At 38.7% G+C, this 27,700-nt stretch overlaps 1 protein-coding gene across 4 annotated transcripts in view; it reads right to left on the bottom strand.

Moving 5' to 3' along the window:
- The window catches only part of ANO6 (anoctamin 6), a 330,625-nt gene that overhangs the window by 103,854 nt on the left and 199,071 nt on the right, over positions 1-27,700 (bottom strand). For 3 of the 4 annotated variants that reach the window (XM_074403169.1, XM_003941475.4, XM_003941474.4), the window contains one exon: positions 8,603-8,682. In XM_074403169.1, coding sequence (XP_074259270.1) covers positions 8,603-8,682 — 80 coding nt within the window. Of the gene's footprint in view, positions 1-8,602; positions 8,683-17,164; positions 17,322-27,700 lie in introns of those variants that run through there. The other variant, XM_074403168.1, reaches the window with a different exon arrangement.

Raw genomic sequence — 27,700 nt, 5'->3', positions numbered from 1 at the left:
ACAAGCTCTTTTAATACCCTGGCCGATGTATAATTTTTCTAGACAGGAAATTTAAACCCATTTGGAACAATTATATTCCTTTCTAAAATATTCTTGAGCAGCATGAGCTTCTGTAGCCTTCACCAAACCTTTAATCATTTCAATCTAAAGTTCACTTTCATTAGCAGAAAAGACAAAAGTAATATAGAAGCTGGTAAGCAGTTTTCTTGTTCCTCTCATACAATTAAACTGACTCCTTAAACTGTGAGCCGATCACTGCTTCTTCATCATCTCACATAACTCAAAAATCAATCAATCTCTCTGATCATGCTAAGCATTTTTTCACAAGTCTTGACTCAGTCACTCAAGACTTTCATTTTATACTCACATTTTTAGGCTAAGAATGGAAAAAAATAAAAGATTATTCAAGAGGATTATTAGTACAGAATGATCATTTGTTAGCCTTTTGAGTTTAATGGGCTTTAGCAGGTCTGGCCTGGCAGGGCCCAGCAACCTAATCACCATTTATGACTGCTTCTCTGGGAAAGTAACATTCTGCATTCCAAAGAAGTGACTCAGAAAAAAATTTCTAAATGACATATTTGCATGTTGAACTGCTTCACTTTTGCTCATACTCCCCAATTGTAACAAATATGATTTAGCTTTTGAATCAGCCACATAGAGCAAATATTCTTCCATATTCAGACAAAAATGCACATTCCATCACCTTCTGTTCTTGAATGCACAAAAAGCTTACAACCTTGAAATACCATGTGAATTCCTACCACAGCAAATGGGCCAATTTAGCAATTCTTACTAGCCAGTTTATCTTTGATCTCATTTCCCCCTTTTCAGAGTCCTTTTGCCAAATTAATTTTCCTTTGTTTGGTTTTCTTTTTTGGTTGCTTTTTCTTTTAGTTTGGCAAACTTAGGACCAAAGACACCAGGCAAAGTCATCATATTTCTTTGTTTACAGAAGGCAAAAGAGTGTAAGTCCAAGTGAAAAAAATGCTTGACTGAGAGGGTACTGTCTTATTCCCAAACTTTCTGATCCTAAAGATCTGGGAGTCTGTGAGCAGACCTTGGGACTTAAGTTAGGTTTCTGGAATTAGCAAGAAAGGTACTTGGATTGACCATAAAATAAACCAAAATATTTTTCAATAGCCCCAACACCAATTCACTTGCTTCAGAAATAACAAAAACATAATCTGGACTACTCAGGAAAAAAAAAAAAGGGGGGTGAAAATAGATCTTTGAACTTACTTTAACAAAACCTTCAAGCAAAAACTGGTAGACCTGTGGGCAGCTGGCTCTGATTCTCTCATACCTTTCACACCTCAGGGTGAAGAAGTAAGATTAATGGTCTTTACCCAAGTACCACTTCCAGACCATTACTCCTCGATGTTATTGGAAGAACATTCATTTTAGGTCCATGTGAATAAAATACAACTCCAAAGCTTCTAAAGTCTATCATTTCCAAACTCCCACCTGCTGCTCCTGGTTTGCTGAAATGCTGATGCCAGGCTCATATGTTCCTCTCCACTGTGCCCTTCATCACATACACAGACAGCACATGACCAATGCACTCTGGCCCCTCAGCAGCTTCACTTCTTACTGCCACTTTCTCCCTTTCATGCACTAATGCCCTAGTCCCACCCCAGCCCTTGCCATTCCAAAAAATTCAAGAAGCATTTATTTAAGAAATATTCAAAAAGCATTTATTTTGGAATCCCTCTTTCTTACCACAACATTACCTGCTCATTTCACAAGACCCCAGAGGCCCCTTGACTTCTTCTAATCAATCTGCTGACCCTTTTCTTTCGTCCCTTCCTTCTATCTTTAGGGCCACATTCCAGAGCTCACTGTTTCAGCGACACCCTTGCCAATATTGTACTCTCCATAATGCTCATCTGCAAAGCCCCCAAGTCTTTGGCTGAAGCCTGCTATCTGCTTTCTTGCTGCCTGAGTGATACTGGAGAAAGCCACACAGCAGGCAAGTGTGTAGCACTGGAAATTCATTCAGGATCATCAGACCCACATAGGCCCTTGCCACAGCCCAGAAACCCTAGAACTTTTTCCCAGTTTCTCCAGTTAGCCTGCTCTCTCACTCTCCAAATTGGTTAAGTCAAACGATTTGCCTATTCCACACCTGCTCCCTCAAGCTGGACTTGAATGGGAAAAAGCACACAACCACCCAACCTTGACCGTGGCCACTACCCTTGAGTAGGTTCTCCTCGCTGCCAGTGGTCACATTCCATTTCCTCAATGCATTCACTCTCACTTCCCCACTCTTCCAGATGAGGGTCTCACTCCTTCTCCTCTCTCTTCAGATCTCTCTTCCCTCCTCAATCTTAGCTAACACCTTGCTTTCCATTTCATTAGTAAATGCAAACCAACCAAGAAAAAGCTTTAGCAATCTCCTACCATCAAATCTATTAAACTAATTTCACCTGTGTCCCAATATGCTGGCTTCCCTCTTCTAAGGAACAATCCCTACAGCTATGGCCAATCCCTTCACTTATAGATGAGATTCCCTTCTTACCCTCTCAGCCACATTATTCCAATAATCCTTCCCTCTCACTCTTACATCATCAGATTTTCTCTCCCTACTGAACTGCTCCCACTACCTGACAAACAGTAATTCCTGCAGTCCTAAAACTCTCTTCCTGGTAATCACCCTTCCAGATACTAACCCCTTTCTCTATATTCTTGTTTGCCCCCCACCCCCCAAAAAATTGGTGTTACCTATATTCTCTGTATCCAGTTCCTTTTCTCCCATTGTGTTCTGAATCCTTTCCAATAAGGTTTGGATTCTACTACTCAATCCAAACCCTCCTGTCATGGTCTTTTCCCTATTGCTAAATACAATAGTCAATTCTCCATCATCATCAGAATTTGGTCATTCCTTCCTACTTTATATTTTCTTCACCTGGCTTCCAAGAGTCTTCACTTTGCTCCCACCTCACTGGCTCCTCCTGGTTCAGCCTGTCTTGCTGATTTTTCCTCATTTCCCTGACCTGTAAACACTGGTGCCCCAGAGCTCAGTCCAGCATCTCCTCTCTATTTCACTTCTTTACTTGCTGCTCTCATTTAGTCCCATGGCTTTAAACATCATCTGTGTGCTGACAACTCCCAGATCTGTAGTTGGGCCCCTCTCTTTAATTCTTACACCAGATTCATATATCCCACTGTATACTGACATCTTCACATGAATGTCTCAAACTTTATATATCCAAAACAGAAGTTTGATTTCTCTCCTGCATATCCTCTCCCTAAACTGCTCCTTCCATACTCTTCTGGGTCAAAAACTCGGAGTCATTCCTTGACTGCTTTTTCTGGCACAGCTCACATTTGATCTGTCAACAAACTCTATTGCTTCTACCCTCTGAAAGTATTCAAAATTTGAGTACGTCTCTCTACCACCATAACTAACACTCAGAACCAACCCACCACCATCTCTCACTTGGATTCCTGAGAATGTCTAATAGGTCTCTCTGCCTCTGCTCTGCTCCTCCATAATCTACTCTCAGCACAGCCCAAGGGATCCTATGAAAACAGGTCAGTTCAGGTTGCTCCTCGACTCAAAATCTGCCAGTTTATCCTCCCAAAGGCTCACCTTCAAATGACTTCACAACTCTGAGTAAAACCAATGTCTTTACAACGGCCTATGAAGTCCTCATATCTATTGCTCTCTCGATCTACCATTCAACTTCAGCGACAGTGGTCTTCCATTTCCTTAATCATACCTAACAAACTCTCCTACCTCCAGACCTCTGTGCTCCTCCTCCTTCTGGGAATGCTCTTTCTCCAGATTTCCAAAGAGCTTGCTCCAGCAGCACCTTGAGGTTTTTTTCACTTGGCAACTTCTCAGTGAGATATTCCCTAAACGCCCTCTTTAAAACTGTCATCCCCCCCACCACACATACACACACATAATCCCTACTTTTTCTCTAAAGGATGTATTATTTGATGTTTATTTTGTGTTTTATGTCTCCCCCACCAAAACGTTAGCTCCACAAGTGCAGGATTATTTTTTTCTGTTTCTTCACCTAAAATAGTAGATATCAAATGAATATTTTAGTGAATAAATATTTTAACTCTTCCTTGGGATCACATGTGTTTTCATATGGTTAAAGATAATTAAATTTGAATTTTAGGGAATCAAAAGTATTTTCCATAAAGTAGTATCTTCCCTCAAAAAGGGAGTCAGTTACACAAACTCTCAAAGGGGGATAATTACTCTTTAGACTTCCTTCTGTATATCTATGATAATTAATAGGACATCTATTTGTTCCACTTTAATCTTCATCTTCCTGGGTCTATTTTTCTATTTAGCCTTTCTAAATCCTGTGGTTTCATCATCTTCCCTATTTTATCTTATTATAATCCTAATACTCTTTTCCCATCCCAAATTCCTTCTTATTATTTATTCCAAATTTAGTAGAGGCTAAATAATGAAAAACATCCTCGGTTGGCACAAGATCAGAGGTGATAATCTTCCAGCTTCTCAAGTCAGTAGGGTTTTATATATAAACCCTGAGTTCTAAAATGGCTGGAAAATAGGGTATTACTAGTCAGTCTCAGATCATAAAACATAATTCCCTGGCCTTCTCTTTCCTTCCTTGTGTTTTCATGTTGACCAGAGCCTGGTTTCTACCCATGGCAGTATCTTCCACTTTGCTGTAAGCAGATTCACCACTGTTAGATCAGAATCCTTTCCCAAGCCCCATCCGTCACCCTATGTACTCAGGCAACTGGCCCATCTGAGTTCCTGGGTGTCAACAGAGTCAGTTTCTAGAAACAGCCTTGACCATTACTGCTCCCACTGCATCTCCAGTTGTTGTTGTTGTTGTTATTTCAACTCCTTAGGGCTTGGAATCAACCTGGGGTCTGCTGGGCCAGCCATAACTGCCCTTTATATCTCCCTTGCGCTTAACCAGACCTGGGATTGGGCAAACCAGGGGGAAGCGTGAGATATCCTGCATGCAACCATGTTGCAGAACAACATTTATCTGCTCCATTGCCATGTGGACGGCTCTCCATCCTCGGTCTGAATCACATGGCCTATTTCTGCAGTCTCTACTTTTAAGACTGAACTCCACAAAGTTATCTGAGTCTTTGGTACTCAGTTTCCAGCCTTACTGTAACCAGTTCCCTTCCCCAGAATCATCACGCACCTAATCTATTTTCATCCATGTTCCCAAATGATAGCCCCCATTCACACAGTTCCAGAGCATCTGGCTATGCCACCACTTTCCTGACTGCATCCTCCTTGAACTAACTGCTTTCAAAGTAACAATGGGTAAGTTATGCTTATCAATATATTGAACAAATAATGTCAGTGATGATAACAATGTTGGGGAAAACAAAACAGCATGGGAAAATGTTCATGACCAAATGTTAATGAAACAAGTTGTAAAACAGATTTCATTGTGCTTAAACAAAAACTGAATCAGGATTGAGACACTTTTCCACCACGGCAAGATCATCAAGTGACTTTCTATGCCAGTATTTGCCAGTCTCCTTTCACCTTGACTCTCACCTACACACCCACCTTACCTGGGAGTGTGTCTATGTCACAGTTTCTAGTTTCAACATGTTCCCAGCTCCTTATAAGCTTTAGTGTAGCAAGAATACATGCACCTTATGTTCACATCTCTGTTCACCACTTACCACATTTGCATAGTTTGGCTAAACTTACTTGCCTCCACTGGGGCAGGAGCTGGAGAAGAGCAACACAGATATGCAGGTGACAGGTAATCAATGAACAAACTCTGCAGTGAGCGAGAAAAGAAGCCACTGGGGATACTGCCAAGAGCAAGGTAGGCTGTGGTCTCCAGACCATGTGGGAAGTTCACAGCAGCATTTATTTCACTGTGATTTATGTACACTATACAGCAGTGCTGGCTTTACCCAACTAGTCACATTAGAGACACCTGAGCTGTGACGGAAAACTTTAACATGCTTATGATGCTGGCAGCCAACACTATTCAACTGGCAGTGTTCTCTTAGGTCTTGTTTCAAAGAAAAACAGAAATTCTAAAGGAAATGAACTAATAATGATAAGCATTTTAGTCTCCCTGTTAGCCAAACTCTATAAATACACCCCATTGTCTAAAAACACTAGGCTCTTAATCCTCCTAAAATCTGAACTATTTGAGGATAAGGCCTGAGTAAACATGAACTAGGCTTTGCTTTATTTTGGTTCAACTCCATAAATTGCAGCTGGACTTTCCAAAATGCCAAATAGAGAAAAATAGAATATTGATTTTTCAGCTCCTTTTATTCCTCTTTTCAGTCTTTTTTCAATTTTGCTTTGCCTTTGGGTTCTTTCTGCCCTGTTTTGTACTGCTACACCCATTTCTTATTTTAAAATATGGCTTGAATCAATTTACCTGATTTTATCCTGGCATTTGCCTGCCTATACAACGGGAGCCACCCATTTCCACTGATGCTGTAAGCTTCTGCCTACAAAAAGACCTGATTTTAAATGTAATGCTCGATTCCCTTGGGCACCCTATTCTCAAGGCACCACTTCTACACCTTCTGTTTGTAGTTTAGGTAACGCATGTTTACTGTGGAACTGGGAGTACACTGGCTAGGCTGATGCTAAGGAGAAAACACAAGCAGCTATTTACATGCTACACAAAGAAGTGGCCTTAATGAGCATGAGATGTGTGAAAATCTATGAAGCACAAGAAAATCTCAGATTCCCTCCTAAGCATGTTATGAACCCATAACTAGAGAAAGATAACAGGATACAGAAATCTGGTATCAACCACAGACATCAGGATATTAACAGTTTTCAATGCCATCAATGCAGTCTAGCAATAGGATGACCCTCAATAATTCTGTAAACATGAGTGAAAAATTAAAAAGTGGGGATTTAGCCTAAGAATCTCCTTCCGGCTTCTGAGATTCAGTGTGAAAATAAGTCTTTCAATAAGGTAAATGTACTCTGTGAGCCTAGAGTTCTACCCCTGGTCATTCTAGCTTAGACTGGCTGTCTTCCACTTTGAAAATGAAAATGTGGTAGTCAAGAAGTTAATGCTGAAGGTAGAGGAAGATGATCGGTGTGTCTGCCTTATCTGTGTCAACACTGCCGAGTCTTGTCGGTCTCCAGCACTGCAACACACTCAAGGCTGTTCTTGAGGAAAATACTTTTATTTTCATGTAGGGAATTGGTGTGAACTCTGCATGGGTTTACCAGGCGCATCAACACCTTGTTGCACACACCTCTCTTTAGATTAGATATGTTGCTTTAAAAGTATCGACAAAAGCAGCTAAAAATAAAACAACAAAAAAAGCGGCAGCTCCATGAGTGTCTACCAGTATCACACTCAAATGTAAAATATCTGTGTCAATTCTGCTTTTGGTCTCTAACTGCAAAAGTCAGAAAAACCATAAAACTGTTCTGATGCTTTAAGATGCAGGACTATTGGCAGGCATTCACAATTTCCCTTTACCAGAAATCTTATTGAATATAATAGGGAAGTCATTGAATACTATGCCTTTCTATTATATACAGGTGATTTTCACAGTAGGCAATCTGCTAGAACACCACAGGAGTCCCACACTTTGAAATAAAATAGCATTGTGGATACAGTTTTATGTGCCATCCCTCTTCAGTCCAGAGCACTCTCTAGTTTCTTTACTCTTGGTTGAATTGACCAGGCAATCCATAAAGAGTGAGCAAGAACAGAAAAAGCACGTAATGAGGTTTTTTTTTTTTGTCTTTATCAATAATACAATTGTGCTCTGCCAATTACTGGAGTAGTGATTGTATCACACTTTGAAAATAAATCAAAAAAGATTTCTGCATTCCTAAAGTGGTAGGCCATTTGCAACAGGGACAAAAATCAGGAAATATAAGTGGATCCTGGCATGTTTTTCTTACACATCTGGTGCAATAATATGGTACATGAGTCACAGAAACACTTCTTCCCAACCCTGCCCCCACAATGAGCCTAATGCAAAAGTCTATTTGGTAAAGACATTTTGCATAAGGCATCCTATATGCTTAATTTTCTTTAAACAAGGCATTAATAAAATCACAGTAGCATCTAATAAGATTTTTAATTCCTTAAGGGTAGGAACCATGCTAATCTTTAATGAGTCCAATTTAGTGGGAGCATTTAGCTCCCTTCTTGGTAGTAACAACCAATAGAATATTCCTGGCCCTACAAGATACATGTAGGTTGTATCACTGAAAGCTCCAGGATGAAAAAGAAAGTAGACTATGTTCATTACCAATGACTGGCACTGGTCAGTGTACCTGTACATGCTTACAGACTGCTTTCCAGAGGTACTAATAGTAGATACTGATAGCAATGGTATCAATGAACGGAACAGGAGTTTCAGAAACAAGATGCTATTTTATTGCAAAATGAATTCCCATTTGCAATTACATGAACAATATGAAGAACAAACATATAGAGCATGATGCTGAGGCAATCAAGTTCAGCAACCTATTCCCCAGAGACACCAGAGCTTTGAATGCACAGTCGCTGGCGTAAGATCTGCAGCCATCAAAGGAATCAATTCATAAAAAAACTTTTTGCTCATTTTGTGAAAAATCTCATAGCTAACCAATACGAATTTAAGATAAAGTAGCAGTACTCACAAATTCCGGTGTTCGAAAATCTTGCTGACTTTCCAGTGATCCCAAATCGGAGATAATTGTCTGTCCAAGGTTTTCCAACACTAAAAATAAATGAATATATAAACAAATGAAGCACAAACTTGCATTGGCTCACATACTCCTTTACTTTTAAATCAGCAGCACTGCGTTATTAGCATTTGTAGCACATTGACAGGTTTATATTATTGAACACTTTCAGCTATCAGGGATATCAAAATATCTGTAGAAGCTATTTCATCTATTGGATCTACTAGACAATGCCAGGGTTGTAGGACACTAGGTCTTCAAATTCTCTAGGCGAGGTCTACCACTGAAAATCATTAGCCGGTACACAGCAACCAAATATTACAAAAGTCTAGTTAAGGAACACTTTGGCCTACTGATGTTCTTTTCTCTGTGACATCTCAGGGTACCGCCGTGGAGGCCCTTTGCAGGTAACAATTTTCTTTTTCTTTTTTTTCCTTGAGACAAGGTCTCACTCTGTCACCCAGGCTCGAGTGCAGTGGTGCAATTACAGCTCACTGCAGCTTCAACCGCCTGGGCTCAAGTGATCCTTCCATCTCAGTCTCCGAAGTAGTTGAGAACACAGGTGCATATTACCATGTCTGGCTAATTTAAATTAAAAAAAAAAAAAGAGAGAGAGACTGGGGTTCTCTGTGTTGCCCAGGCTAATCAGTCTCCTGGCCTCCAGTGATCCTCCCATCTCAGCCTCCCAAAGTACTGAGATTACAGGCATGAGCTACCACACCTGGCTAATTTTAGTCTGTTAGAATAGCAGTATCTGATAGAAATATAATGGGAACCAGAAAGAGTTTACTAGTAGATACATTTTTAAAAAAGAAACAGGTAAAATTAATTTTAATAACATAATTTATTTAACCCATACTACTCTAATATCATTTCAACTTGTAATCAGTGTAAAAACTATTTGTGAAATTTTTACCTTTTTTGTATTCAGTCTTAGACATCCAGTGTATATTTTACACTCATAGCACATCTCAATTCAGACTAGACACATTTCAAAAGCTCAATAGCCATTTGTGACTAGGGGCTACCATATTGGACAAGTGCAGTGTTAGAGAGATAGAGAAACCAAATCCAGAAAGTAGGTCATTCTGCAAGATGCTATAGTTCTATCTTGTCAACAAGTTATTGACATGAATAAAACGAGCTGTTCCATGTTAAAAGACACTGACAGCAAAACAATCATTTGCAGCATGTGATTCTGGATTGGATCCTGTGTAAACAAGTGAGATATAAAGAACTTTTCTAACATGGAAAATTTTGAATAGAATTTTTGCTATGTAAGAAAATGCTTTGAATTAAATAAAGAGATATTCTTAAATATTTAAGCTTAAATAAAAATATTTAAATAAGTTTAAATAAATATTCTCATTTATCAATAGGTCTAGCTTCTTCAACAAGTCAATGACATTAAAAAGGTAGATCAGATTTAAAGAGCCCTAAGGGACGGTACCACAAGCAATATAGGGTCTTCGACTGGATACTAACTTGGACAAACCAGCTATAAAGGACTTATTCTTCAAAACTGGAGAGTCTGAATATAAAACTATTAAAAATTACTTTTGGCTGGGCATGATGGCTCACACTTGTAATCCTAGCACTTTGTGAGGCCAAGGCAGAAGGACTGCTTGAGCCCAGGAGTTTGAAACCAGCCTGAGCAACACTGTGAGACCACATCTCTACAAAAACCTTTGTTAATTATCTGGGCATGGTGGTGGGCACCTGTAGTCCCAGCTACTTGGGAGGCTGAGGCGGGAAGATTGCTTGAGCCTGGGAGGTTGAAGCTGCAGTGAGCTGTGATTATGCTACTGCACTTTAGCCTGGGTGACAGAGCGAGACTCTGTCTCAAAAATAAAAATAATTCTTCTAATTTTGTTGTGTGTAATTTATCTTGGCTTTGCAGTGACTTTAAAAAATGCATACTATTTTTTTCTTTAATCCATTAAAAACTTTTGTAGAAGAGAAGGCTGTGTTCTTATTGATCTAGAAAAATTCCTTTCAGTGACCCAAAAAAAGAAACTTCAATATAGATATAGAGCAGAATTATAATAGATCTCTATGTGATTGTTTACAAAACCAAAATCAACTAACAATTCAGCCAATTCAGTTGCCAAATACTCAGGTCTGGCACCTCACTAAAAAAATCTCCTAATATCTGGATTCAATTTCAGGTTCACACAGAATCTGGGGGAAAATATCTCACATATTTGTTACACTTAGGACCTGAAAAGAAGTGTCAGTAGAAATGACAGTGCAATCAAGTGATTCTAGCGCTTATGAAAAACTGAGTTCATTAGAGGACCCCCTACGTGTGAACCAAAGCAGCAACAGGAAACAGATGAGATGAGCAAAGGCTTGAAGAGCTGCAACCATTGCCAAAATTAAGGTGCTTGCCTCTGAGAACTCCTGGAGGGCTACAGTAATCACAGCACAGTCTGTTATACTGAGAGAGTTGTGACATACTAAACTGGTTATTCCCGTACAACAGCGGTCCAAGATAATTAAACTCCTACAGACCATCTTTAAAACTTGCTAAAATGTGCTTGTATGCTAGGCTAGGATAAGTGTGTTCTATGTTGGTGTGGTGCAGCTTGCTTTACATTTGGAAGACCTAATCTTTTTACAGAATTACAACAGATGTTAAAAGAAATTATATCTATGGTATTTATGATATTTTGGTTTTTGGCAGAACCAGCCAACAACAAACTGTAATACTGTAGATTTTTTTTTGTACACCAGTATTATAAACCCGATGGAGTGACTTGACATTTTATCTAGATACCTAGATGATTAGATGCCTAATTTATCTGTTATCTATCTGAGGTCAACAGACACAACAGAGCTGCTAAGGTTGATTTTTCTTTTTTAAAAATGAGGACAGGCTTAAGAAAGTATGCACTGTGCCTAAAGACAGGAGAAACAAGATTACCCAGATGTTCTATCAAATAAACAGTATCTATGTGGCTTGAATGGATTTGTGAAAGAAATTAGAACTATTTATAGTTTTAGTTATTCTGCTAGTATGGAAACTAATAGAGTCACTGGTTAATGTCAATACAGAGAAGACACTGTAAATTGGAGTGAATAAAAACAGAAATGGCTTTATTAAAACATCATCTAGGTGGAACAAAGCCACAGCTGTTGCTCTCATGGCCTGATACAGTGCTGGGAAGCAAATGATTTATGAGGCCAATATGATAATTATACTCCCACTACTAAGGTGCTCCAGTTACTGTTTGATATTCTCATTTATGGTAATCTAACACAACTGAAAAAGTTCATTTCTCAGCAAAAATAGTCAAAATCAAGGTGACTCTGAGGGCTTTCTATTAAAATGAACAGAATCAAGAAAAAATTCTGAAAAGGCAAATATGTTAATTTCCTTTTTTAAATCATGTTTTTCTTAAGATAATATTTTGAAACGTATTTTTAGTACTGTCACTATGCCTCAGCCTTATACAGCAAAAGTACTGTCTTCAGAGGCATCATGATTAGTTCATTTAATTTCAGCACCTGGAACAACAGTATTTGGGACCTCTGTGTCACCTGTTCATTAAAAGGCTAAAAAACTAAAAACTAGTTATTCTAATGTGATGAAAAAAACCTTGGTCTTGATATGTCAATGGGATTTTGTATGGATGCACAATGAAAGTGCAGCTGAAAATCAGGTTCAACAAACACTCAAAATCTACTTTATATTTTGGACAGATATTGTGTTGTAAGGCCCTAGGGAGGCCAAGAAGAACCAGACAAGGTTTCCTCTTCTTGAAGAAAGAAACCAAAGACATAATTAATGTTAATATAAGTGTCATTTCTAAGTGGCACACTAGACAGATTTATGGAGTACTGTAAGAATACTATCAATTGGATTACTATAGATAAACATTGAATAATTGATGATCTGGGTCAAAATAAAACCACTAAATTGCTTCTTTTCCTAAATTTAATGGAATTAATTATATGACACAGTGGAAAATAAAAGGGCATACTTAAAAAATTTTATCAATGCAATTAGCACAGTGAAATTGAAGCAAAGAAGTCCTTGGTGGTACCACTTCTGACTTACTTCTTTGATAGTCCAAAATGAAGGGCCCCATAAGAAATGTCTAGAGGCCCAGTCATATTAATAACGCCACACTGGAAGCCTCAGTAGAAAGTTGCAGTTCACATGATTACGTATCTACCAATTAGAAATAGAGTAACTAACATTCATTGTCCCAATTATAAAATAAAGAGAAAATCCATACAGCAAAGTTGTTGGAGACTTATATAAACTGGCCAATAAAAAGAGCCAGTGTATTGTATAAGTTATACAATTTCATAACTTAGAAAACACAAAATAATCTCACAGGAAATTCATGGTTAAAATCCCATATACTTAATATGTAGTGCCTGAGGAATAAAGATAATCAGAATTAGACATCCACATTTTATCCAACTTAGCACTACTAGCATAGAAGGTGGTTGGGTCCAACAACTCATCTGTTATGGGGATTGGTTGCCATTAAAATTATCAGACAGTGAATATATATATAGAAAGCAAGTTAAAATATACTAGGGCCCGGTACAAAGGGCACTGGGTATAGACTAAGGGGATTGATTGGGTTCAAGTTCTGATTCTGTCATTTCCTAGCTGCATGATCCTCAGCAATGCTTATTCTCAGATTTATTTATCTAAAGCTAGTGATAATATTACTTTCTCTGATTATCTAACAAAGTTGGGCAGAGATACAAATGACAATTTACAAGCGTGTTGTAAAAAGAAATAAAGCACCATATAAAAATAAATTAAGTTCATGTAATAGACTCAATGATGTGAAGAAACGTAAATAAAAATGTACTTAGTATTTTGTGCCTGGCACTTATAAATGTCTTATCTTATTTAATCCTATTTTTGTCCCTGTTTTCACAGATGAGGAATAATTCAAGTTTATTAGCTGCATGAAGTTAACCACACAAAGTGACACAATGGGAATCTAAACCTGTCTGATCCAAAAATTGCACATCTTTTTAAACACATTAATTTGTCTCCTGAGCTGCTGTGAATAATCCAAGGAACTCCTGATGTTAGATATAAGTTGATAAGAAATTAAAATAGCACTGTATGTATAAATTTTTAAAATCAGCAAATAATTGCTTCAATATAGCCAGAGATAAAACAGACTTACACAATTTGGATAAAAAGAAAAAAACAATGTAGTGAAACTTATTTATATAACATTCACAATTAGAACTAATGGGAAAGCGCCACAGGATAAACAGATACAATATTCTGGCAAGTGGCTGAAGATTTTGTGTGCCAGGGATTTATGTGCCAGGGATTCATGTGCTAGATGATATTAAGTACAGATACCAAGATGAGGAGGATACAGAAACTACCCTCAGAAATTCCGTGATCTAGTCAATGTACAACTCAAGAAATGTCAAAGGAATGGCCCGTATCACCTTGCAAGTGAGGATATGTTCACATATCCAAATTGGGCAGGATGTCTAGAGATCTGCCATGCTGTCTTCTACCTGAAACTCTTCATCTGATAGAAGCTTCTGAAAACTGAAATCTCAGCATACATCTGACATTTGACCTGAAAGCCAGTATTCACCAGTTATTATTCTACAAGCAACCACACGGGTGGATCATCTGATACCAGGAGTTTGAGACCATCCTGGACAATGTAGTAAAACCCTGTCTCTATTGAAAATACAAAAATTATCCATGGGTGGTGGCATATGCTTGTAGTCCCAGCTACTCAGGAGGCTGAGGCACAAGAATTGCTTGAACCTGGGAGGCAGAAGTGCAGTGAGCTGAGACCGCGCCACTGCCCTCCAGCCTTAAGCATCTATAATCTCAGCATTTTGGGAGGCCGGGTGGATGGCTTACTTGAGATTAGGAGTTCAAGACCAGCCTGGCTAAGATGGTGAAACCCTGTCTCTACTAAAAATACAAAAATTAGCTAGGCGTGGTGGTGCATGCCTGTAATCCTAGCTACTCTAGAGGCTGAGGCAGGAGAATCACTTGAACCCAGGAGGCAGAGGTTGCAATGAGCCAAGATTGTGCCATTGCATTCCAGCCTGGGCGACAGAGAGAGAGGCTGCTGTCTCAAAAAAGAAAAAAAAAAAAATACAGAGAGAATAAAAGCAACCACATATGGGGCCCACCATTTCCCATCACTTCATGCTTTCCAGATTGCTGGGCCTGCCCAGTCTCACCCCCTACATCACTTTAGCTGAGTCTATCCCCATCCCACCGTTCCTGAATCATTCTCCGGTAGTCATAATTGTTTTCTGGGTTCCAATATCTCCTTCTCTGGCCTCAGTTTAACAGGATTTGCTATATGTTGTGAACAATGAAGTGAGAGAAATTCTACGTCCCATATTAGCAAGAGGTTGTAGGCTTGCAGAGTACAGGCCTTGTGATATTACAATGAGATTTTTAAATAGACCCAGTCCTTATTAATGCAAAGAAATGTTAATAATAAAACATAAAACATAAAATACGAAGACAGAAGCGTCGCTTTCAAAAGCATAATGGCTTTGTATTGCTACACAGGACAACGAACTTGAATCGTGAGAGCGCTACACGGTCTAGCCTGTGGCTCAGGCACAGCACTTAACACTGTCTCAGTTTCCTCATCAATAAAATGCAGATTATAATGCCTACCTTAGAAGATCACTGTGGAGAATAAGCTAAATGACATACACATAGGAAAGTGGCTTGAAGACTCTTAAGAACTATATAAACATTATATAGTACTTACAACCATCATTATTTTAACTTCATTTTTAAATATGTTTTATCATCCTTTGCCTCATTAGGCACCAATTTTTCCTTCTGACTTCTACCTTGACAATCCCTGTCCTTCATTCCCTTTTTAAATATTAAAATAAATGTAAGCATAGAAAGGGATAACGTTAATTCAGCAAATATTTTTGGATAACTACAACACTCGGGGCAATGTTGGTTACTTGTTTCTAATGAATAGAAATGTCAATCAGGAATGTCTTTCCTTGCTTGTCTGAATCTGGATGGATCAGTCTCTTACCCCAGTTTGTTACTCACTGACTTAAAATTTACATTAAAAAAAAAAGTGGCATTCTCTTCTAATCATTTCTAGAATGCAAATTCCAAATTCAAATTGATAGTTTTCATTACAGTTCTTTGTTGTTCCCATAGGAAGTCAGGAGCTTTTTCTCCCTCCTTGCACCCGGCCCCCTCCTCAACAGAGATATTTCTTCAATTATCGTTCCCACCTCAGCTACTGTTTCTAAAAGAAAGAAGGAAAGCAAAGAATCATTCATGAAGATGTAAACTTTGTCAGGGTAAGAACATTTTTGACTCAAAGCCAGGGCCCAACACTATACATTTGGTGATTCCGAAAATTAATAAATATTCTCTCTGCATTCCGGTAAAAAATGCTTTTCCTTAAAGGTTCCCCTTTGCTGTGATACCCTTCTTGAATGATGTATTATGATGCGTTCAATTCCCCAAGCCAAAAGGGGAAGCCATTCTTAACCTTTCTCTCTCCTTCACTATCAATATTTTGGTAAGTCACTACATTACATCCTTTTTATTTTCAGCCTATCCTAAGTATCTTTTACCTATCTGGAATGCACACTCCTACAGCCCCTGTGTTACTCTTTCTTCACATGTGTATTTCAATGGTACTGCTTCTGTGCCAGGTTAAGTTACTTGTCTCCACTTCATGCTCCAATAGCACTAATTTGCATGTCTAGTAAAACCTGCCGTATCATTATAGGTAGAGCCAAAAACTCAATCATTGCATTATTATCTATTAAAATACAGTATTTTTCCAGTTGGGCATCCAGTTACAGAAAATAAAATTTTTTTTAAGACTAATTTTTATTTATTTTTAAAGCTAGTTAAGTGAAGCAGTGGGAGAAGGAACAAAGAAATCTGTAACTGGTTGTGATCAATTAGCTGTAAACACCACTGCACTCGGACCAGCCAAAAACAGTGATTTTTATAAGCAAAATTGGCAGCTCACATTGAACAGAATTCCAAACTATCACATGGTTACTTTTTGACAACTGCTTGCCACCACTATAGAAGATAAAATCTGGGGAAAAGATAGGTGTTGATCCTTCTTAACATGCTGTATGGTCATTGTTTTTCTTGTCCACTGGCTCCTATAGGGCAAACTATTGTCTTGTTCAAGTCTGTATTCTGAGAACCTGAAACAACACCTTGCATATTACAGATACTGAATAAATGAATGAGAAAATGAACAAATGATGGAATTATAAATTTGTGGTCACTCCAATACAGTTACTAGTGCTTTTCAATTCCTCAAAATGAATTGCTTGAGAGTGCTTCTATTTCCAGAACCATATTGCATTGCACTACACTGTGATACACACACAAAGCAGACTAATAATACAGTGTCCCTTCAAGACCAAATACTCATCAAATATTTGGACAATATTTACCAAAAAGGAGCCTCCGCTGTACTCTGCCCACTGCTCACTGTTCCAGCAACTCACCAAATAGGAACATGCTCTTACCAGCAGCACGAAACATTCCACAGCAAAAAAAGGGAAATGGACAATTTGGTAAATCCTTTACGCTTCTCATCTTCCTAGCTCTACCGTAAGTGACAACTCTGAGGATTTCTATCATCTACAAATAGCAGTATTCCTAAGAAGAGTTTCAGTAAGCACAATCTTCTCCACCTTGTAACATTTCCATGTTTGGTGTTGTTTCAGCTCCACTTATAAACTCTTTCCCTATTCCCACAAGCCTCCTCAGCCCCAATAGTTCAGCTCTAAAAATACATCTGGAAGTTAAACATGTGTCCTTTTGAAGAGCTGGAAACAATTATCACATTATTTATTCTCACACACAACTGTATTACCTAATGCTTTCATAGAAAAACCCAATGTACACTGCAAACCTATGAGACCACCATGAATTCATCTTGTAAAATATATCTTACCATCTTATAAAATATTTATTGCAGAATATATTAAAATATAAGCCAAAAAAGGCCACTTTTGCCATTTTAAGTGTATAATTCAGTGGCAATAATTATATTCACAATGTTGCACAGCTATCATTACCATTTCCAAAACATTTCTGATCACCCAGAAACTAACCATTACACACGAATTCCCTATTTCCCCTTCCCTTTCTCCCTAGTCCCTAGTAATCTGTAATCTTTCTTCTACCTCTGTGAACTATTTAATATATTTCATATAAATAGAGTCATACAGTATTTGTCCTTTTGTTTCTAGCTTACTTGACTTGTATAATGTTTTCAAGGTATAGCCAAGTTGTAGCATATATCAGAACTTCGTTACTTTTTATGACTGAATAATATTTCATTGTATAGATACACTATACTGTGTTTATACATTCATCTGTTGATGGACACTGGGGTTGTTTCTACTTTTTGGCTATTGTGAATAATGCTGCAATGAACAATTATACAAGTATCTAAGTCCCCATTTTCAGTTCTTTTGGGTGTATAGCTAGGATTTGGAATTGTGGGTCATATGAAAATTATGTTTGATTTTTAAGGAACTGCCAAATTGTTTTCACAATGCCTGCCCCATTTTACATTCCCATCAGCAACGTATGAAGGTTCCAATTTCTCCACATACACACCAACACTTATTATTTTGTGTGTTATTTGAGTTAAAGAAAAACAGCCATCCTGGTAGGTGTAAAGTGGTATTGTGGCTCTGATTCTCACTTCCCTAATGGTGAATGATGTTGGGCATTCCTTGTAAATCTTCTTTGGAAAAACATCTACTCAAGTCCTTTGCCCATTTTCCAACGGAGTCTTTGTCTTTTTGTTGAGTTCCGGGAGTTACCTATATATTCTGAATATTAATGACTTATCAGAGATATGATTTCCAGTATTTCTCCCATTCTGTAAGTTGTCTTCACTTTCTTAATATCCCTTGATGCACAAAAATTTTTAACTTTGTCGAGTCCTGTTAACTATTTTTTGATATTAACACGTTTTTGATGTTCTAAGAATTCACTGCCAAATCCAAGGTCATGAAGATTTTCCTTTATGTTTTGTTTATAAATTAACTCTTGCATTTAGGTTAACATATTTTGAGTAAATTTTTGTCTATAATGTGAGGTGGGATTGAACTTTGTTCTTTTTGCACATGGAAATCCAGTTGTCAAAGAGACTTTTCTTTCCTCATTAAGTATATTTGGTATCCTTTTCAAAAGTCAGTTGGGCCATAAAAATGTGGGTTTATTTCCGGACTCCTGATTCTATTCCATTGGTCTGTATATGTGTACTCGAGACCACATTATTTTGATTACTGTAGCTTTGTCATTAAATTTTGAAGTCAGAACACATGAATCCTCTGACTTTATTCTTTTTCAGAATTGTTTTTGGGTATTTGGACCACTTGCAATCTCATATGAAATTGTGGATCCACTTTTTCATTTCTGCAACTTTTATCATTTAATAAACAGATTTTTAAAAACTTAGATTTAGCATTAAAAATAATCATACAGCAGAAGAGTAATGTTATTTAATTTCGCCAATTTGGTATTGATTTTAAAAGTCTGGCTTAGACAGCTGATATTCTATAAAGGCCAAACTGTAGAAATATGTTCCAATATTATCTTGCAACGCTACTACTATTGCTTCACAGTCTAACTGGTTCAGGTCTCCCAATACCCTCAAGGCTCAAAGTTGAACATTATCCTGGGTTTACAACTGGTTATGGCTTATCTGAAACTTGGTTCTAGTCATTGACCTGTCAGTTCCCAGATTATAGTGATTGCACATGTCCTGGGGATGAAAAAAAGACACCACCTTTAAATTCCTATTGTCTTTTAGCTCAAGGTACATTTGAGTCCTAACTTCACGCTTAACTTACCAGAGTAGGCCTGATTTCAAAACCAGTTTTTGCAGTTTAGAAGGAAAGAGAACATAAAAATGAAAAGGGGGAAAAACACTGTAGGTTCACATTCCCTTATCCAAAACCTTTGATGTCAAAACCTAGGGTTTCAGAATTTTCAGAATTAAAAAAATTTTTTTACATGTATATATTGTTTCTATTACTAATGCATCCCCAGTGAAGTCTGGAACAGCACACGTTACCCAAACACATTCATTATTTTGAGCCAGATAATATAAATATTCATTTGAGGGTGAGCTACTAAAAAAGGTAAACAGTCTTGTGTTGGTTGAGGTCAGATGTCTTCATCAAATGAGTTCAACTCTGTCAGGTTTTATAACCAAATGAATTACCAAAAAATTTTTTTCAGCACTTTATAGATGTATTCTAAGCAATTATGAACCTGTAATAACTAAGAATATATTCAGCACCTAATAACAGATTACACAAAATCTCAGTATAGCAGCTTATCATATATACACAGAGCAAAAGGTTGGCCAATAACCTTTGAATGAAAAACTAATTGACTGGAAAAGGGAAGGACCCCATAGGGTTTAATTTCCTCTCGTCATCTCACAAATTGAATACTTACCAAATCAGTATTTCCCCCAGTGATCAGCTATAAATAAACTCTAACCCAGAAAGTAAATCCTAAATTTGGATAAAAGGAAAATCAGAATTGATATACCACTTTTAATTATCCAAATGAAGAGAAAGTAGTCATTAATATCTAGTATCAGCAAAGGTGCTGGGAATAAACACACATTGGTGGTGTGGGTGGTATAAACTTTCTGGGTAGCTATCTGGTGAGTATAGCAAAAGCTTTAAAATTACACATACCCAGCTGGGTGTGGTGACTCACCCCCTTAATCCCAGCACTTTGGGAGGCCGAGGCAGGTGGATCACCTGAGACCAGCCTGGCCAACACGGTGAAATCCCATCTCTAATGAAAAAATACAAAAATTAGCTGGGTGTGGTGGCAGGCACCTGTAATCCGAGCTACTTGGGAAGGTGAGGCAGGAGAATTGCTTAGAACCTGAGAGGTAGAGGTTGCAGTGAGCCGAAATTGTGCTACTGCACTCCAGCCTGGGCGACAGAGTCAGACCATGTATCAAAAAAACATAAAAAAAAATAATTTATACCCTTTGATCTTATAATTCTACTTCTAGGAAATAATACTTGATTACTTAAATAAATTAGGATACAGCTATATTATTGTATATAATGCAATTGTTTAAAATAACTTACAGAAGACTATTCATGACAGAAAATTTCAGCAATTTATCTCAATGTGAAAAAGATTATAAAACATGATATATTGTAATATAAACCCAAAAGAATTAAAAGTAGGAGCTCAAACAGATATTTGGACATCCACGTTGACAGCAGCATTTACAACAGCAATTCAGTATCCATACATTGGCTGATTATTCAGCTTTAAAATGGAAGAAAATTCTAACATACACTACAACATAGATTAATCTTGAGGACATCATGGTAAGTAACATAAACCAGTCACAAAAGGACAAAGAATGTAGGATTCCACGTATATGAGGTACTCAGAATAGTCATATTCACAGAGACAGAAAGTAGAATGGAGGTTGCCAGGAGAAGGGGGAATGGGAAGTTATTTGTTAATTGGTAGTTTCAGTACCAACCTTTTGCAAGATGAAAAAGATTCTGGAGATGGATGGTGGTGATGACTGCACAACAATGTAAATGTAAAACTATTTGGTGTTATATGATCTAAGACTTATATTGGGGTAAAAACAAACGTTAAGCAAAAGGATAAGGAGTAGTGGGATGTCAGGTGATCTTTATTATCTTAATACTTAATGTTCATATATGAACGCCTTTCATTCTCACAACATTTCTGCAAGGTAACAGAAGTACTACAGTTACCTTCCTATTACTGATGAAGAGGCATGGAGAAGTCAGGTATTTTGCCTAAGATCACACAGCTAATGAGCAGTGGAATCAAAATTTGAACCCAGGAGCTCACAGGTTATGCCTTTAACCACTATATTATACTGCCCTCTTGGTCTTAAGAAGCTCTTTTTCACATTATTCAGCTCTCTGTTCAATATCCCTGTCTCAGAGAGGTTGTTCCTGAAACCTTCATTTAGGCAACCCCAGAGAAGAACCACCATTCTGTTATCTTGCCCTGCTGTACTTTCCTTTAGCACTTAATAATTATATATTTAGAATGTAAGTTTCGGGCCAGGCACGGTGGCTCATGCCTGTAATCCCAGCACTTTGGGAGGCCGAGGCGGGTGGATCACAAGGTCAAGAGATCGAGACCATCCTGGTCAACACGGTGAAACCCCATCTCTACTAAAAATACAAAAAATTTGCTGGGCATGGTGGCGCGTGCCTGTAATCCCAGCTACTAAGGAGGCTGAGGCAGGAGAATTGCCTGAACCCAGGAGGCAGAGGTTGCAGTGAGACGAGATCGCACCATTGCACTCCAGCCTGGGTAACAAGAGCGAAACTCCGTCTCAAAAAAAAAAAGAAGGTAAGTTTCATGACAGCAGAGATCTCACCTTGTTCATGGCTGAATCCCAGCCACCTAGGATAGTTCCTGGACCATGTTAGGTGCTCCATCGTTAATCTGTTGAATGACTGACCAAATGAATGCATAACTAACATAAGGCTGGCTGCTGGACAGGCCTAGATGCAAATCTCAGACCTACCACTTCCTAACCACGTGAACTTAGGCAGATCATTCAACCTTCCTATCCCTCTCAGTGTCTGCACCTGGAAAATGGAAATAGTACTCCCCCTCAGGGTTGTCTTGAGGATTAAATGAATTGTGGCATGTGAAGTGTTTAGTTACTTACCTGTAGTAAACACTCGACAAACATTAGCTCCTTGTATTGCAAATGAGAGGGGGAAAAAAATGCTATGCTTAAGCCTGCCTAAAGTTCTTTTCACTTTTAAAAGAGGGCTATACAGCTTTTAGAACACAGCTGTTGAGAAATAAAGTTGCTAAGGGTAGTTTATTAAATGTTATATCACATTGAAGATTAGGAAAACTATATGCAAATCTGGTCTAATACTAAAAGTGAGAAGAACTCAAACATACTACCTCTATCTAAATTCCACTTTTAAACATTCTATATTGTATTTCTAAATCATGCCCTCTACTTAAATCTTGAATGTATGGGCATTTTTTAAGTCATCAAATAATGGACTGAAACAATAAAAATTCCTTCTGGATGGATGTTTTGTTAGTTCAGGGTATTATTTTAGGCCAAATATAATTGAATGCTTTTACAGTTAAGATTAAATTCAAATTCAAGTTAAGTGTAGTGATACGCACCTATAGTCTCAGCTACTCACGAGGCTGAGACAGGAGGATTGCTCGAGCTCAGGAGTTCAAGTCCAGCCTGGGCAACACAGTGAGATCTGTATCTCTTAAAAAATTATAAATAAATTCATATTTGGTCACTTCCCATCATGCTGCCACTGCTCAGAGGTAAACGATGGAAGGAGTAAAGTGCAACCCTATCAGTAGAAGCCTTATTCTTGTTAAGCCTTCCACAGTCCAGTAGCCTCTAGTGACTTCAGAAACAGGACATCTTGATCAGGCCCCAGCCATTCTCTTTTCCTGAGGGCTAGCAGCAGTGATGGCTATCTTAACTAAGGCCATCACCAAGTGCTCTGAATAAGGCAGCCTTCTGAGGGAAACCCAGACCGGGGGTGGGGCGGGGAGTCTCAACAAGAAGCATCTGCCCCTGTGCCACAGTCTGCTAATCTCGTTCAGCCCGCAACACTCACAACTACCTCCTCTCCAAACTGTCCCAGTGATGCAGGTGCTCCACACAATTACCTGGTAGCTTTTTTTTTTTTTTTCTCTGAGATAGAGTCTTGCTCTGTCACCCAAGCTGGAGTACAGTGGTGCGATCTCGGCTCACTGCAACCTCCCTATCCCCGGTTCAAGCAATTCCCCTGCCTCAACCTCCCGAGCAGCTGGGACTACAGGAGCGTACCACCACACTAGTCTAATTTTTTGTATTTTAGTAGAAATGAAGTTTCCCATATTGGCCAAGATGGTCTCGATCACCTGACCTTGTGATCCACCTGCCTCAGCCTCCCAAAATGCTGGGATTATAGGTGTGAGACACTGCACCTGGGCCTCGGTAGCATTTTTACTGCAGCATTTCTCAATTCTTAATATAAAACTTTCAGAAGGGCCTTGAATCTATGCTGTTTTCTCCACAAATAATCAACTCCTCGTGTCTCTTTTTTCAATATATTTTGATAGGTGATTGTGTAACTTGAAATTATATTCAGATGCTAGTTGGTAACTACCTCCTACTACTCTCCCCAGTAGATGGGGTGGGGTGTGGCGATGGATGGGAGGCAGGAATCCTGCCTCCAAATTGGGAAGCCCTTTATTTAACAGGTCTGAAGGCCATTTCTTCTAGAATCCCAGCCTGGGCTTCAATCATGTGATTATATTCTCCAGGTGGCCAGACGTAGCTAAGGAAATTCAAGCATTTTTACTCTAGAAAACATCACAATTTAGTTTAGTTGAGATCTTACAAAACAAACAGATTATCTGAATACAGCTAAATTATCTTAGAGACTCAAGCTATTTAAAATGTCTTAAATATACACTTAACATGTTAATTATAGAAATAATAGAAATGACATATACATCAGATTGCTCCTCCCTAGAGAGTAATAATCCTGAGGCTTGTTCCAGGATTAAATGTTTAAATTACTGATCCTTTGTGGTTCAGTTAAAAAAAAGCATCTGAGGACAGCTTTTGTCCTTGTCCTTTATGTGCCAAATTTATACAGGCATCAGACTTTCACACATAACAACTATCATTTACTTAGCATGCAGTATTAGCTAAACATTATAGTAATTCTTAGAGATACAAACACAGCCACTAAGGTATTTACGTGTGAAGGCTTTAGGTAAATAAAACATACCAGTGACCATCTGGGGAGAACAGATGCCTGCACAGGGACTGGGCTAGCCCAAGAAGAGACTCCTAAAGCAGCGTGGCTGAGGGTTGAAAGAGGTAGCCCTGTTGGGCATCAGCAAACAATATCCCTTTTAAAATAAAGGCCTTAGCAGCAGCCTCAAAAGCAAAAGCTTCTCTATGACCTCCTCCTGCCCTCCTCTCTCTCAATCCCATTCTCCCCTGAGGCTGGCCACAGAAATTAAAAGGTGGGTCTAGAAGCCAGAATCCCTTTTGAGGGATTTTTATTTTATTTTATTTTTTTTTTACAAAATTATACAGAAAGGTAGAGATAAAGAAATTCTGGCCATAAAGTAATTATCTGATCTACATTGTCTGACTGTATGTCATAAAATCCACATTCCAGAGAGAGTCTTGCCCCATATCCAGAAGGAAAGAATTCTGCTCAGAAAGGCCAAGAGGGGTCTGGATAGACAGGCCTTACTGGGTTTCCCCACTCCGTCTATTAGCATTAGATCAGATCCCTTTTTGCCTTTGTGTTTCTATATGGCTGTCTACACTCTGTTGAATCTAAGCATAAAAATGGACAATTTCCCCTGTATCTTTGGGTTTTCATTCTGAAAGTTTCCATATCATCTAAAAATATGACTAAAGAAATTTGTATGCCTTTTCTCCTATTAACCTGCCTCTTGTCAGTGATTTTCAGCCAACCTTCAGAAGGCAAAGAGGAAGTTTTCCTTCAGCCTTGACACCCCTAAACCATGTCCTGATGGATGCGTAAGAAGAAGAGACCATCTAAGACGTTGTTTTGATAGGAAAACCCAGGCTGGAATAACAGTGATGGTGGTAGTGGGGATAAACAGAAACAGATGGAGTCCAGTGGCATTAAGGTATTAGAATCAATGGGCCCTGCAGGCTGATTGTAAAGGAAGATGAGAAATGCTTAGACTATGAGTCCTGACTGACCTTACCAACTGGGTTCACAAAGAAAGGCCTTTCAAATCTAACTTCTCCTTTACTGGTTTCAGTTGAAAATGTTAGCTCCCATTATTACATAAAGTAGAAAAAATAGATGCTATTACATGGAAACATTAAATTTTATAATTGAATCAACCAAATTATATATTTATTCCTTCAACCAGAAAATGTTTGCTGCACTCTTGCTAGACGTTAGCACTGGACAAGCTCTGGAAATACAGCAGTAACTGAGGACCCCGCCTTTCCCCACCATGTCCTATCCTACCCACTCCTCCTCATGGGAAGGTGGCATACTCCCTCTGATTGTTGCCCAAAGCCTCCTCCTATGCCATGGCTCCCATTCCCACTGGCCTTCTTGCTACAGATTATGCAGCACCTTTTACTGTGACTTCAACCTATGCTTCATTTTCAACTTTGTCAACATTTTTCATGCTCAAATTTATTCCATCTTAAAAAAGCAAAAAGCCCCTCCTTAGGAAACGTAGCACTATCAAAATGCTAAATGTGCATACACTTTGACCCCACACATTCTACTTAATTCCTGTACACATTTGGAAAGACACAAATATGCGTAAGTACGTTAAGATGTTCAGTGTAACTTTATGAGACAACAAAATTTCTAAGTAAAACTAAAATATCCAGACAATACTACAGCACAGTAGAACCATATGCATCTACTTCAGGGAGTGACATGTCTATAATGTACAAAATAAAAGTACAAACTTTAGCAGACTACATAGCAATAAAGTCAATTTCTAATGTATACATGAGAGTGATAGCACATGCACAGAAAAGTCTTGAAGGATACACCCCAAACTATTCACAGCAGCTATATATGAGAAAATGCAATTATGGAGATTATTCTCAGTTGTATTTTTTAATGTCTAAACTTTTACAATGACTCATTGTAAAATATACTGCTTTGTAATCAGAATAAAACAATAAAGATAAAAGGTTACCAAAACAGTTGAAACAACTTTCATCAGCCTTTCCACTGCACCTACTGCATTGTAACACAGACCCTACTACTACTGATAAGAATCTAAGTACGCCGGGACTCCTCCACCATGGACTCAGCCTCCACCAGTCACCAGCCAGCTCCAAGGTCCATAGTGACTTGCATGCTGCTAAATCTAATGCCCATTTTACATTTTTGCCTTACTTTGACATCTCAATGAGCTTTGACAAAGTTGGCCATGACTTCTTTTGAAGACGCTCTCCTCTTGCTTTCATTCTCTTAGAGGTTCTTTCATTTCTCTGATTTCTTCCATTGGTACCTGCTCCCTGACTGTGCCTTGACTTCTAAAGATATTCAGAACTCCATCCAAGCCCTGCTCCTTTCATTTGTCCGCTGGTAACTATGAACACATGTAGACTAAAGGTTCCAAATGCACTACTCTATTTCAGCCATCTCTTCTGAGCCACAGATTCACATATCCAACTGCCTATGCAACATCTTGGCTTGGAAATGTCCCAGGCATCTCAGACTTAGTATGCACACAGGACTTATGCTACCCCCTCAACCACAAACACACTTGAAGCAATTTTTCGATATTTCTTGTCTGCATAAACAGCACCCCCACTTATTTGGTTGGTCAAGCCTGAAACCTGGCTGTCATTCTTGACTAGCCTCTCTTCTGCATCCCTCATGGCCAAACACTGACTCTCCTACAGTGATGAGGAGTTACTGTCTTCCTCCCTTCATCTCATCCTGCCAAGCCCCTGGCATCTGTTATCGGGACTGCACCAACCTCATGACCCGCCACCTGCCAGCAACCTTCTTCCCCTTTTAATCACTTATCTTTTCAGTAGCCAAAGTAACCTTTGAAAATAAAATTCTGACCAGTACTTTTCTGCTTTAAATACTTTAATAGCTTCCCATTAGGAAATCACTTTCAAATGTAAGATACAAACACGTTACTTCTGTAATGGGGAATGATATGGTTTCGGTGTTTGTCTCCTCCAAATCTTATGGTGAAATATAAGCCAGGCGCGGTGGCTCACACCTGTAATCCCAGCACTTTGGGAGGCCGAGGCGGGTGGATCACGAGGTCAAGAGATCGAGACCATCCTGGTCAAAATACAAAAAATTAGCTGGGCATGGTGGCGTGTGCCTGTAATCCCAGCTACTCAGGAGGCTAAGGCAGGAGAATTGCCTGAACCCGGGAGGTGAAGGTTGCGGTGAGCCGAGATCGCGCCATTGCACTCCAGCCTGGGTAACAGGAGCGAAACTCTGTCTCAAAAAAAAAAAAAA

The sequence above is a fragment of the Saimiri boliviensis genome, chromosome 7 (genome assembly GCF_048565385.1).
Source record: "Saimiri boliviensis isolate mSaiBol1 chromosome 7, mSaiBol1.pri, whole genome shotgun sequence".
NCBI classification, from domain to species: domain Eukaryota; kingdom Metazoa; phylum Chordata; class Mammalia; order Primates; family Cebidae; genus Saimiri; species Saimiri boliviensis.
This window is presented reverse-complemented; position numbering and strand designations above follow the sequence as displayed.